This window comes from Gallinula chloropus, assembly GCF_964237585.1.
Source record: "Gallinula chloropus genome assembly, chromosome: 4".
In the NCBI taxonomy this organism is placed as follows: domain Eukaryota; kingdom Metazoa; phylum Chordata; class Aves; order Gruiformes; family Rallidae; genus Gallinula; species Gallinula chloropus.
This window is the reverse complement of record NC_140088.1, coordinates 25,405,771-25,419,500: the sequence shown is the minus strand read 5'-3', so window position 1 is coordinate 25,419,500 and position 13,730 is coordinate 25,405,771. Positions and strand designations below refer to the sequence as shown.

General features: G+C 38.0%; 1 protein-coding gene across 2 annotated transcripts in view; it reads right to left on the bottom strand.

Annotated features, from left to right (window-relative positions):
* Positions 1-13,730, bottom strand: part of PLEKHA7 (pleckstrin homology domain containing A7) — a gene marked incomplete at both ends in the record, with an annotated part of 148,262 nt that overhangs the window by 29,520 nt on the left and 105,012 nt on the right. For both annotated transcript variants that reach the window (XM_084263713.1, XM_084263712.1), the window contains 4 exons: positions 659-745; positions 2,040-2,559; positions 8,280-8,765; positions 10,285-10,463. In XM_084263713.1, the coding sequence (XP_084119839.1) occupies positions 659-745; positions 2,040-2,559; positions 8,280-8,765; positions 10,285-10,463 (1,272 nt within the window). The remainder of the gene's footprint in view (positions 1-658; positions 746-2,039; positions 2,560-8,279; positions 8,766-10,284; positions 10,464-13,730) is intronic.

The following is a 13,730-nucleotide window of genomic DNA, read 5'->3' as shown; positions in this document are numbered from 1 at the left end:
TGTCTTTTATAGCAAATACAGTAGCAAAGAAAAATTGCAAACACCCTGGGAATCGTAGAATGCCGAAGAGTGGGCAAGAAAGCACAGACTCAAGCATGCCACTAATGAAGCATTTGCAGAGTCACAAAATGTCATACGGCACACATGAGCCAAGCAGCAGCTGACCTGATAGGTGGAATTAGTTGGCAAGTGCTGCAGTAATTGTGCGATTGTGTAATTTCGTATACTAGCCAACTTAGCCTGATGTCTCCTTAATCGAATGAGAAGCAATGTTAGCTCTTCAGGCTGCAGGTATTTAGACACATTGTAAAGAGGAAATTAGCAGTCTTCAGGGAGAGTAACTTTAATTACATTTTTCACCTCAGTGCCCAGAAAGCAGTTACTTGACATGATTAAGCAATTATTTCATTAACTCTGCATTCTGTCAAATAAACATAATAAAAGTTGAATCCTGTGATAACAGACAGCTCACCCTTGTTCACATTGCAGGTAACAGCAAAATTCCTACAGGCTTTACTGAGAGCTGGTTAAGATTAAGTTCTCATTCAAGTTCTTTGTGTTTTAAGTAATAAAACTACTATGGAATAAGCAGGATTTTAAAACTTAACTACAATACTACGATGACACAAAAGGAAAAGTAACCCCTCTCTCAACTTACCGACTTGCCATGCAAACTGGGTGCGCTCACAGTGTGTGTCATGTAGCCCATAGCAGGCATAGAGCGTCGATCAATGTGAGTTGAGCTCTGTAAGAAGCCACAGCCAGAATTGTATGGATTGTCTCAAGTGAGAGGTATGTTGTGCATGAGGGGAAATTCAGAAGATAAGCACCTCTGCCACAAATTTTCTATCTCAATTCATGGCATGCTTAGATCAGGTAACATTCATGGGCCACCCAGCCCCTTTGATGATCAAGTAAAACTTATGAATGAACAAATGCAAATTGAGCACCTGTAACGCTGGGCAGATCAGTGGATTCTGGCAGCACCAGATGCACAGCAGAACATGCACAGTGGCTTCCAGCAAATAAAAAGTTGCCCCCAACCTAGCGTCTCCCAGAGAAAGGCTGGTTGGCTTATGCCCTCCAGCAGCAGGCTAGTAGTTCATACAGTAACAACTGTGAATGCTCTTTTAGCCAGGGAACACTAAGCTACTGACATGAGTGACACCTTGTGGCAATCAGTTCCACTAATACCAGTTTTTTAAAAAATAAACATAACTTGGAAGGGGCACTTTCTGCTTATAATATGAAAGCCTACTGCACATCTATTATTTCATCCTTCTCTTAAGGCCAAACTTTTATAGCTTTCTTCAAGGCAGACTAAATGTCCTGTGATGTATTTTTAATCCTGTCTCTGAATTTCACTGTGTAATTCTTTTTTCTTTAGTGTAACTAATTTCCTTAGGCAAAGAGAGCCATGTGGAGCACCAAGTAGGGGAAATATCTGTCAACTACTTGATAAGAGGGTACAAACATTACCTACAAATAAAAAAAACCAAAAAGCAAAAAAACAAACAAACAAGCCAAAACACACACGTGAAAATTCTGCCAAAGGTTAATTTCAGACCAACACCATTTGTTTTTGGTTAGCCCAATGATAATAACTCTGCAAAGGGTTTAAGGCATCAAACACATGAAAAATTATTACGTGTTTAGTCATAACTAGAAACCTAATCAGCTGTAAGATTAACTACAATAACAAAACACGTAGAGAAAGCAGACACACCAAACAGTGAAGACTACAAGCAAATGCAAATAATCACAGAAGAGTTCATCTTGCGGAGTTGTATACTCTTGCCTACCTACTCTATATATTTCAATACTACAATTTAGCTTTTTTATACATATAAATATATGCCTTCCCGGTTTTGAGTAAAAATATTCCAAATCCATGTGATATGCCACCAATTCTTCTTTCCTAACAAAAATGAATAAATATAAAATGGTAAAAAGGAAGGTTTCAATAAAAAATAATAAATTAAATCGATATATGACACCACATGTAGAATAGTTTGAAATCAGTTATACTGTGTACAAACCTTCACAGCATGATTACGGATCTTTCTGGGCGATCCAGCAAAAGGAACATCTACGGTCAGTCTCTCGTCAGATGGTCTGACTGTAAGCCTTTCTGCAGGAGTATGTGGTCTTCTTGAGGGAAAGCTTTTTGGAGGTCCAGGTGGAGGAATATCAGACGGAGAGGGCGGAACAGATATTGATCGTGGAACATCTAATGAACTTTTTGACTTACCACGATCAATAAAGTCTGAAGAACCTACATAAAGTGGGGCAGTGGGGCTTCCATGTTTAAATTGCTGTCTCTGCTGCCACTCATATAGCTGCCAAACAGTTCCATCCTTATTTGCTTTCCTTTCCTCCTGGGACATCTTCAAGTGGCTAACACGATCTTGCGCGTATTTGTAGTCACTGGGCAAATTGCGGTTTGGCGGCGGCGGTGAGCTCCCTGAAGGCTGCCTGGTATTCTTTGGCAAAGTGTGATAGTTTTCAGGAAAAGGTGGATTGGGACCCTGACGTGTAAGAGTCTGATCAGAAGTGAGGCTGTAGAAAAGGTGGGGTGAAAAAGTGTAAGTTTTAGTATATGTTGATGAACAGGAGTGACACACAAAAAAACTCTCTAATGACATTAGCATACAAGCTACAAGACACAACATACAGGAGCCATTTAAAAAGAATTTACAAAAAATATTATCCAAACAGCATTAATGAAATCTACCCCACCCCCCCCCACCAAAATATTACAATGTATTTATACAAAGATGCAAACAAATAACACCTTTTAACTTAGTGTCTAACTTACGACAACCTACTAGAAATAATACTTCGATCAAAAAGAAAGTCAAGAATCTGAAGAAAAGAATTATGTTTAAAGAGCAAATCTGTAAATGGAAATGTTTCTCCCCGAAAGCCTGCTCACCACAGGGTGGCACAGTTTACGAAGAACAAATGCATGCTCATTATAAAAAAAATTACCTTAAAGTGCAAGAAGAAATCTCACCAATCACAGAATTACTATCTCGGATATTTTTTGTTCATGGCAATGAAGCAAAAAAAGGTAAGAAATTGCTCAAGGTCCCAAGAATTACTTTAATCAGACCTCATGCTACTGGTTCTACTCTTTTAACAACCAAGCTCACTGACAAACCAGAATAAAGAGACATTACATCCTGGCGTTAACACTGCATCCCCAATATACTTAAACTGTAGAAATGTAATATTTTAGTAGATAGATAGTTAAGACAGAATTGGCAAAAGCTTTGACAAAGTCTAGTTAGCGCCTTCCTGTTCTTGGAAATCAAAGTCTTTCCATAGCCACATGCCTGATTTCAGAGTCTAAACATCTGGGGATTTTGTACTTGCAGTCAGTTGCCCATTGATTCAGGATCTCCAAACAGAAAACCATTCTGCTAGACTTGCCACAAAGCAGCAACACAAAAAAATAAATAAAAGCAACAAAAAAACACCACACAAATGAAGAAACTCAGAGCATGAAGCACTTCCATTGCTTCGCTTGGTAGGCTCCACTCTCCACATGAGAAGGAGACCTGATGGTGTGGGAACTGCAGGAATGCCACATGAAAGACAGGGCAGGATGGAAAGGAACATCTTTGTTCAACATCCAAAATTAACAGAAGTAAGGGGGAAAAGAATTGCTATCAATATCTGCTGATCAGTAGTTGCCTCCACCTACTTCTACTTGCAGGATTTGGCATTGCTAGATGCTCTTGAAAGGATATATAATTCCTCATGTTAGAAAATAACTGCCCTGTGTTGCATGGAGGATTACCAATTCATAAAAGCTCTGCTCACTTATACCACAGAACCTTGACATTACCTCAGATTTCACAATAAAGGTTAAAGCAGTCAGGTAGCATGAATTGAGGCCACTCCAAGATCATCAGAGTGGTAGAGTGACCTCTTCTATTTGTTTAACTCATTACATCATTTGTACTCCTCATGTTCTGTACTGTACTGCCAATTCTTTCCACATGAAAATCAAAGCAGTTAGTAGAAATGTGATAGGAATGTGAACCAAGAAAGCCTGGAGCGGGTAATGCTTCAGAAAGACATCGGAGTCAAGCATGAAGCTACGACAGATCCTTTTGGTGATTTCTCTGTGGAAAAAACAGGAAAGGAGGTTGACTATTCCTATGCTCCAACCTAGTGGAGACCTTGTGAAGGCAGCAGCAAACTATTCAGTGTTTTCATTAATATATGTGGATATTTTCTAATTGGACATGAACAGATAAAGTACTGAGATCAGCAGGAACTAATGGCAGTCAATAAAGTCATCAGGACTACCAGCTTTAGGAGCAAAAGCAGTCTGAAAACAATGACTCCATGAGTTTGGGGGGGGGGGGGGGATATCACATCACATCTTTCTTCTAGAAAATGCATTATCTGCGAGGAACTAAAATCTGTTTGGGTGAAAGCAGTACTTTGAGTAGCTGGGAAGTGCTGGCTTCATGCAATACTTTAGCCTGCTAGAAAAAAAAGAAGAAAATTGCTTGTGTGTTCCGTTGCACAGGGAAAATCATATTCAGAGCTGAGCTTCAGAGGAAATTGCCTACGTATGGGCAGGTTGCAATCTCTCAGTATATGAAGTAGGGAGAACTCCAGCTAAGATGACAGGCTTCAAGCAGGTGGCATCTCTACCACGCAAGTGGTAGATATTCAGAAAAGGAAACAATTACCACGATACAAAAATAGGCACTACGACGACATACAAATTTCTGTAACAGGAAAGGAACAGTGTCCTGAGTGACTCAAATCAGTCCACAATGGACTATGGACAAGTGCTTTCTGAAGGATCAAGAATAAAAATGAGCAAAAGCAGACATTCTTGAGAATCTCCCTCTCTTGAATGAGGTATAAAGAATCTATAAGGAAAGCAGACATTGAAGACTGAAAAAATGGCCTGGTACCATATTATATGTTTATTGGCCATTAAAATCATTCAGGGTCTGCAGTGGGAAGCAATCACCTAGAAGGTAGCGTAAAAAGAGGAGGCAAATGTTCAAAAGAAAACAATTACCAGAAACATGATGCCCATTCATGGGGATGCAGAGAAGCTAACAAAGACAGGAAATCAGGAAGGAATGGCAAGTTCTGCATAACAAGAAATACCTTGTATTTGCAAGGAGGGGAATTTCTCAACACGACTGCACTTAAGTGGGAAACATTACGCTCACGTTCAGCAGATTCATCTTTTTTTAAAGTACAAATAAACTGTTAGAAATAGCAGAATCTTTAAAATTATTCATTCACTATGTCTTTCCAGGCACTGCAACCAGATCGAAGACTAATAATTTCTGGATAGCTGCTGTTTGATGGTCCTGACCTTAAAACCAAAATCTCCTGAAAGCCTTCTTTCAAACATCCTTCCAGTTCTCTACATCTCTCTCAAAGGCTGGCATGAACCTTACTAAAGCAGACAGTCCCCTTTGCTGAGAACTGAGGGGTTAGATGGGCATAACTGTAGTACAGCTAACAGTTCAAGGTCTGAGAGATGATTCTCCAAAGTGACAACTAACATGCACTAGTTAGCAAATAGTTCTGGGTGTTTTATAAAAGGGGGAAGTATAATATTGTCGTGGTTTCACCCCGGCTGAGGGCCAAGATCCACGCAGCTGCCTGCTCCTTAAAGAAAAAGAGCAGGTTAAGGGGAAGGGGGGGGGGGGGTGAGAAGTAAGGGAAGGGAAAAGGAAGAGGAAGGGGCAAATAACCCCAAAATCAAGAAATTAAGAGGCCCGTGGGTTGGGATAAGGATAGTTTACTAAGATAATAGAAAGATACAATGTAACAATACTAACAGGACTTCAAAGCAAAAATATATGAAGCTGTTGATACACAATGCAGTTTCTCACCAAACCACACAACTCAGGCCGTGCCACCCAGAGCCGTCCCAGAACCCGACCGTCCCCCAAGAACCGCGCGTCCCGGAGCCGCCCCAGGCCTTCCTCCCGTCAGCCCCCTGATATCCTGGGCAGGACGTAACTGGCGTGGAATACTCTCTTTGGTCAGTTGGGTCACCTGCCCTGGCTTCGCCCCTCCTTTCTCATGAAGAGCTGAGAAGGTCCTTGACTGTCTGACAGCAACTAACAACATCAGGGTGTTATCAGCACTACTCCCATTTTACTCTCAAACACAGCATTCATCTGTTGTTACAAATGAAATTAACTCCATCCTGACCAAAACCAGGACAAATATCTATTTAAAATATATCTAAATATCTATATAAAAGGTGCAATCCCTGCAAATAATTATAAAAACAACTGCTGTATTTGTGTGAAGACTAGTTGAAAGAGTTCTTTCTTGTCATAATCAACTTGCTGACAAATATTGCATCTTTATACACCTGACCCAGGAAACAAAACTGTACTCATTCTGTGTTCAAAAGTTATAAAGACTTACAAATCCTCAGAGGTTCTTTGTTTGGAACATTTCAGGTGGAATAACAGTAAACATGGAGCATTAAGAATTAAGTAGCCACTCAAAATGGAGTATCAATCAAATCATCATCTCTATCTTAAATGTCTCCATCCTGAAATCACTAAGTCCTTTGACAACTAACAGGCCACTTCTATCCATCAGTTACAAGCACTGCAACCTCAGCAGGCTGAGAGAAGGTACCATTTAAAAAAATCAATCCATTAATCTCTGGGAAGGTAACATGCAATGTATTCTGAATGCAGAGAATATAAATGCATTTGTCAGGGAAAGACAAAGAGAACAAGGTCAACTGACCTAAAATAGCACATAAAGAATGTTCTTTTATGTGTGTGTATATATATACACACACACTCTTGCAAAGTTTCATGGAATACTTAACAGTTCCAGCTGAGGTAGCTGGTTTTATCTAGAACAAATGCTGGCACCTTCAATAGCATGATCTTAACACTATACCTGACACATGCCTGAAGTTGCTTTACTGGCAAGTAAAGGGAGAAAACAGTACTTACTTAGCTATCAACCAAGCCTGTTCACTACCTATATTTGTGATGTGAAAAACATCAACAGACATTTCTCTTGAGCATTGGTTAATTTAATAGTTCTCTGTGTTATTTGAGACTAATACATTTGCGTGTGCAAGAAATAATACAAGCACTTTTTTTCATTATAGCCATATTCTCTCAGGAAGCACTGACTGATATCCAAGTAAAAAGGATGCAAGTAAACTGACTCTGTCAGACTACAAGAATGTTAAATAAAACTAAAAGGTATGAAAGCTTCCTTGAGGGTAGCTCCAAAGAAAAGAGAAGAAGAATGGACTTCCCAACAGAATAAGCAAGCCTTAAATCTCTTCCTGCATACAAAATGACAAATATTTGCTTCAATTAGCTAATTGAAATATCAATTAATCAAAAATACCCAAAATGTTTTCTCCCTCTTAAGAGCCATGTGTTAATGTCTCCCTATTGTTCTATATTATAATTAATTTCAGCAAATTTAAAGGTTAGGGTACCCATATGTGAAAAATCCTCACATGCAGCATAAAGCCCAACTGACTGCCCTGCCACTTGACACAAGGTGACATTCCAAACAGACATATATATAAATGACTTCATTTTTTTCAACGGGCACCTAATCTGACTTCACACTTTGAAAGTAAAACAATAATGAGATTTTTCAAATCACAAAAGCATTACAGTGTCTGTTCTACATCTTGGTGTAATTTACATCACTTTCAGGGACTGAAAATGGAAAAGAGAATCCTGGAGACCATGGGAATATCCTAGGAATATCTTAATTAAACAAATATATAGAGGCCTTTCAATATGTGACGTACACATTGTGACTGCATGCAGTAATGTGATGCAGAGGAGTGAATGGAACAGGAACAGAAGGGAGAAAAAAATAATCAGCATTCTTTACTTTTAGGAGAAAACAATTACCTATAATTTATATTGTGTGTTGCTCATGAATAAGGGAACTGTGGGCTACACTTCACTTTCAAGCAAATGTTAAGAAGTTTTAAGCATTCACAGTGATTAAAAACAGTAAAAAAACCCCTAGTCTAATCTCACTTTTTATATTTGCAATATAGTGACAACATTAAAGGGATTTGATTAGCCAATCCCATACTGACTTCCCATGAGATAAACGCCTGCAAAATACCATTCTGCACTAAAGAAGAAAGTTTTGTTATATATTGTCCCTGTAAAATACCATTCTGATTTGCACTAAAAATATTACCAATACATAATTTCATTTAAGAAAATGCCATTTAGCAGTCTATTTAAGGTAGGCCTATTGCTAACCTTTTTGTATCTCCTTTTTGGACTTTCACCCAGTGCTCCACTTGAGCCATGTTACTTTTTCTTTGAATCTGTTTATCTGGATTTGTTCTGGGAACAAACCCTCTTTTATACGAGCTGGTACCATTCTGCTCCACCAGGCCAGCACTCATACTTAATGAACTAGGAAGCGTTCCATTCTTCTCAGTTGGCTGAGGCTGAGCGACTTGGGACCGCGATGCATTCGTTAAGTCTGGAAATAATGAATCAGCTTCTGTTAACGCATGCTTAGCCTTTCCCTTCTTAGTTTCCAGACTTTCTTTTCTGTGTATGTAACGCTCCTCCTCCTCTTTTTCTCGTCTTATCTCTTCACGCTTATCGTATCCAAGCATTTCAGCTGATTTTTGATAGCTTTCTTTTGTATCCGTAACGTCTGCCTTCATACACTCTTTACAGGCATCCACGTGATTAACTTGAGGAACAGCTTTCTGGTCCACTTTCTCAGTTTCTCTATAAAGAAAATATACGTCAGTAAGGAACACGGCTTAACTGTGAAAAGTTGATGTGGTCTTGTTACCATTTTAGAACGGATGTCCACAAAAACACCTTCTCCAGGTTGCGATAAATTTGACAGAAGTATGTTAAGATAGATATGCACAACTAAACTCAGTTGTTACTCTAGTTAGACAAAAGTTACCTTCACAGTGCTACTGAAGCAGAAATTATACACATCTCTAGAAATGACTGAAAATATTTTATGAAATAATTGTTCAACTTTTGCAGTATTATGTAAAAACAACTGTAAAAAAGGAAGTCTTCCTATTCTGGGAAACAGTGGAAGCCAACAAAACCAAAACCAGCCTACCAACTGCTCATTTCAAAGTCAAAAAAGTCTTTCATATTCTTGTACATGCCTTTGGGCCTAGTCATTTCTGGTCAAGAGGACAGAACAATATCAGCATCTGAGTCAGTACTATTACTGTCCAGAGAATTTCTAACCTGGGGCTAATCCTGGGTTAAAAAAAAAAAATTAAAAAAAATAAAAATCCCAGTGCTACTAAGTCATGCTGTAATACACAGTTGTTTATTTACCTTCTTGTCTACATATATAAAAAAATTCTAGACCAGAAATCTTTGTATTATACAACACTGTTAAATATCTAAGGATCCTAAAAGTTTTATGTTCTTTTTCACACATATATACTTCATATGCAATTCTTTTCATCTCTTAGAGTGGCAAACAACATTTTTTTCCCTTGCAATTCAATGGAGTATCACTGATCTCAGAGTAGCAGCTCACTTTCTCTGAATAAAGTTCAGCTTCTTTAAAGATTTATGGGAGGTCAATTCAGCATGTTACGAAACAATTACTTTCATATGAGTCTACTTATTGTCTACTAAGAGGAAGGACACTGAATCGATAGTTCTAACATGCCAGGCTTTCCTTTGCCTCTAGCACTAATTTGAACAATGGGACAAAGGACATCCTACTTTTGTCACAGTGCTTTTTTTCCTACACCAAGAAAAACACCTGAAGCTCCTACAAGTAGTAAAGGCCAACAAATTAAGTAAAAAGACAAATAGTTAATACCTGCATAAATAAGTTAGTATCCATAACTCTACACACTTGCAATTTACACATCATTAACATTCTTTTCCCTCTTAATAGTATTTCACTTGAAACAACTTATCTTTTCCCTTTTACTTTTGTACAAACTCACTAAACTTGTAACTTTTAAGCTGAAATTTCCTAAAAAGTTATACATACACAGAGGTTGATCCATGTCACTAAATGTGCCCACACAATTTGTGTGCAAATGCAAATACTGAACAGAACACCTTTTCTTTTCCTTTAATAAACATTAACTCATTTGCAGCAGAATGGGAATTAAAACAATTGTTTCTTTAACACGGGAATGATTTTCATGGACACATTTACAAATAAAACTGTCAGATACCACCACCAATCTGACGTCAGAAATATTTGTCAGAAGTTTTTACAAGGTCCCAGTGTAAGTATTGCACTTGCCTCTTCAGCGATGAGCGCGTTTGCATCAGAGCAGCCTGATTCATAGCCCGGATCCAGCCATTCATATCCTCCTGGGTATCTGCACTGAAGTAGTAGGTCCGCATCCCTGAATGCTCTGCCTGAGAGCCAATAACAGAATTCTTGTTATAAATATACGCCCGCATACCTGTATGAACAGCCTGCAGGGACACAAAAAAGGGAAAAAAAAAAAAAAACAACCCACAAAAGTAAATACAAGTCAGGCAGCAATTTCCTTTTTTACTATATTTTTTCCTGATATCTTTAAATGACTTTCCAGATTATTTTACTTTTTCTTTAATTTTGGGTAAAAATATTACACTTCCACAACAGGCTGCAGTGCAACAAACTCAAATAGCCCACTCTGATTTTTACTCTAATTCCTCCACCTTTTTCTGGTAATATTAAGCTAAAAGTGCAGCACTTCTGTTTTTCATAGTAGGAAATTTCAGCTTCTCATTTTCTCTTAACAGATACATTTCATTTGCCATAAATACCATACAAAAATAAAGAAATTGAGACACATGTGTAAGCAAGTCAGTTTTCCCAGCTCATTTAATAAAGCAATTTAGTCAAACAAAACACAGACAAAAACCTTACAATTCAAGCAATTAAATCGCTTACTTAAGAACTTCTTATAATGCATGTTAAGATCTTTTGGTTAAAGCATGCACTTGGACCTCTGTATTAGCTGCAAAATCACAAGAGTTACTGCCAAAATTAGTAATACTGATGACATTATCACAGTATATAAAACATTGACAAATATCTCTGCACACCAAAATATTCAATGAAATTCCACTGCAAAACACAGGTACTTGGAAATTCCTCCGTAAATCTATTTGATATTCAAATGTATTCAACATGGAATGTCTTTGTAACTCTAGGCTAGTTGAATTTAATAAAATCTCATCTGTATTTGTATAAGAGATAGTATAGATATTACTAAATTGTGTCAGTCCTGAAACACTAGACTACATTTTCTCGAAGTTACTTTACAGATGTACTTGAGATTCAGAGGGAGAAATTAATTTTTTTACTTTTAAAAAACCCCTGAAGACAGTATACTCAGCTTGAAAGTTCCTGGAATGATATTAAACTAAAATTAGTAATTTAAATTGCCTTTTATAAAGCTAAATCCTCTCTCACACATTATTCCAAATTAAAAATAATCAAACACACCTAACACTACAATAAGAGATGACTTCAGAAACACAGCAATAGTTTGACAACATCAAGGCTATTTAACCTGGTGAAGCCCTCCCTAAATGTTGTCATTACAGTTGTCTACCCTGAATTTCCCAAATTACCATAATCTTAGAAAGTCATATCAACAACTCTAAAGAGCAAAATTTGCTTGCTATTATAGTACTTCAAATTTTGTGGAAAAAGTACTCCCTTTCTTTCACAGCCTGTTCTTACAAAGGTGTGAAATGTGGCCTTTCCTTTCCGTGTCTCAAGCATGGAAGCCTTGGCTTGTTTTGAAAACCATGGTAAGAGTCCCTTCACAGGGGTCAGTCCCTGGCCTGCCATCACATCCATGGTGCAAAGGATGAGACTGCACAACAACCAGATAAAAAAGGAGGAAGAGAAGGAAGAGGAAGAAATGATAATATAGAAAAGTCAAAGACTCTCTTGCTAGAGTCTCTGCTACCCAACAGCATTGGCTGATAAGGAAATACAGGTGCTAATCTCCCTCCCCACCATCAGCTGCCTGCCTTAACACAGGAAAACTCAACTTACAGAAATGAAACATTAGCCCTGATCAAATGAGTATTTAGAAATCAAAGGATTTTTTTTTGTTGCCTGGTTAAGTTCTCTGGGCTTGGATTTTCTTTGTTGCTACTGGGGTCTCCCCCTTCACTCCCCATTTTGAGATGGTTACAAATGATGAAAACAAACATGATCTAGAAGCAGTTAATTCATTGCCATTTAAGGCTTGCATCCAGTCTAAGAACAGACCAAAAACTGGCATCTCCAGATGTAATTGGTGATTTTTAATGCTGGACCTTATGAATACAAGTATCCTTCACAGCCCACATTGAGCCCATAGAGTAAGATGCTGAATTCAGAAGCAAAGCAACTCCTGCAGAAAAGCACACAACATATGCCCTCCTGCAGACAACACAGTAGGACCTACTTATAGATTATATACTCGCTAGAAAAAACAAAGAACCTTGGGCAGCTAACTGTGGAGACTGCATCAATAAATGGGTTTAAGAGCTGTCTGTTTTAACTGACCTGTACATCCTGATAAACGTAACTGGTTTGCCTTTCAGGTTCCCTTTCAGCAGCGCATGACAAACAGTGCTGAAAGCATTGCCTAAGAGGCTGTAGATGAAAACAGTATAAAAATGCGAAGTATGTCACACCATTATCCTTTGAGAGACTGAAGCTATCACAGCCATAAAACATTCATAGCTTCAGAAGGAATAATGGAGATGGTGTTTTACTGTCAATTAAGTTGACATTCTGAAATTCTTAATATATAAAACTGGTTAAAGGAAAATTCTATACATTTCAGTTATATATTAGTAACATGTTTTATATGCAAGAAAGCCGCTTTGTGCCAAAGTCCCATAGCTGTCACTGCTAGCAGACACAGAAGCTAGCAGGTTTGGTTTTGGGTTTGTTTAAAGCACGAGCCAGTAGGATGACTACAGCATACTAAAACCCCTAAAACACAGCACATGCACACACATATACACACAACAGGGAAAAAAAAATTATACTGGTACCTATTCATGCATTCAGATGCCTTAATGTGGATAGATTGAGAAGAAAAGCAGTCTCTCTCTCTCCCATAATGCACAGAAGGAGAAATGGACAGTAAACCCCAAGGGCACATCAATTGGACAAGACAAGGACAAAAAGTTGAACAAGTTAAAAATCACAAAAAGATTCATGTTTCCAAAGAAAATAAGACTATACTAAAGGTAACTAATGCCTAGAGCTGCTATGTTCACCTCCAATAATTCAAAATTCCTAGGAGACAAAAAAGCCACAGCTCATAGGACATGTGGAGGGGAACAGTTTTCCAATAATTGTAGTCTTTCAAAGTTAGTCCTCTCAATAAGCTATAAAATAGAGGAAATTCTCTCTTCTCCTAAAGGTTTATATTTATGAAATATTTATGAGCAGAATTTGAAGTAATATTCTGAGCCTTCACTATAAACACAACTGTAGCACATTACAATTGAACTCATCTTTCACCCTGGTAATACTGAGCTTCTTCAGGACTTCTAGAAGCTAGAGCATTCCGTTTTCCAAACTGAAAAATGGCACCTCTCAAATTTACAGCCCTTGGCACTTCTTCACCCGACAACCCAGAGAAGCTTTATAAGCAACATGGGTGCTTGAGAAGCATCAATGATCTAGAGAGCATAAGGTAGCAAGCTATGTCAAATTTTTTTAGGAAAACCAGTCAG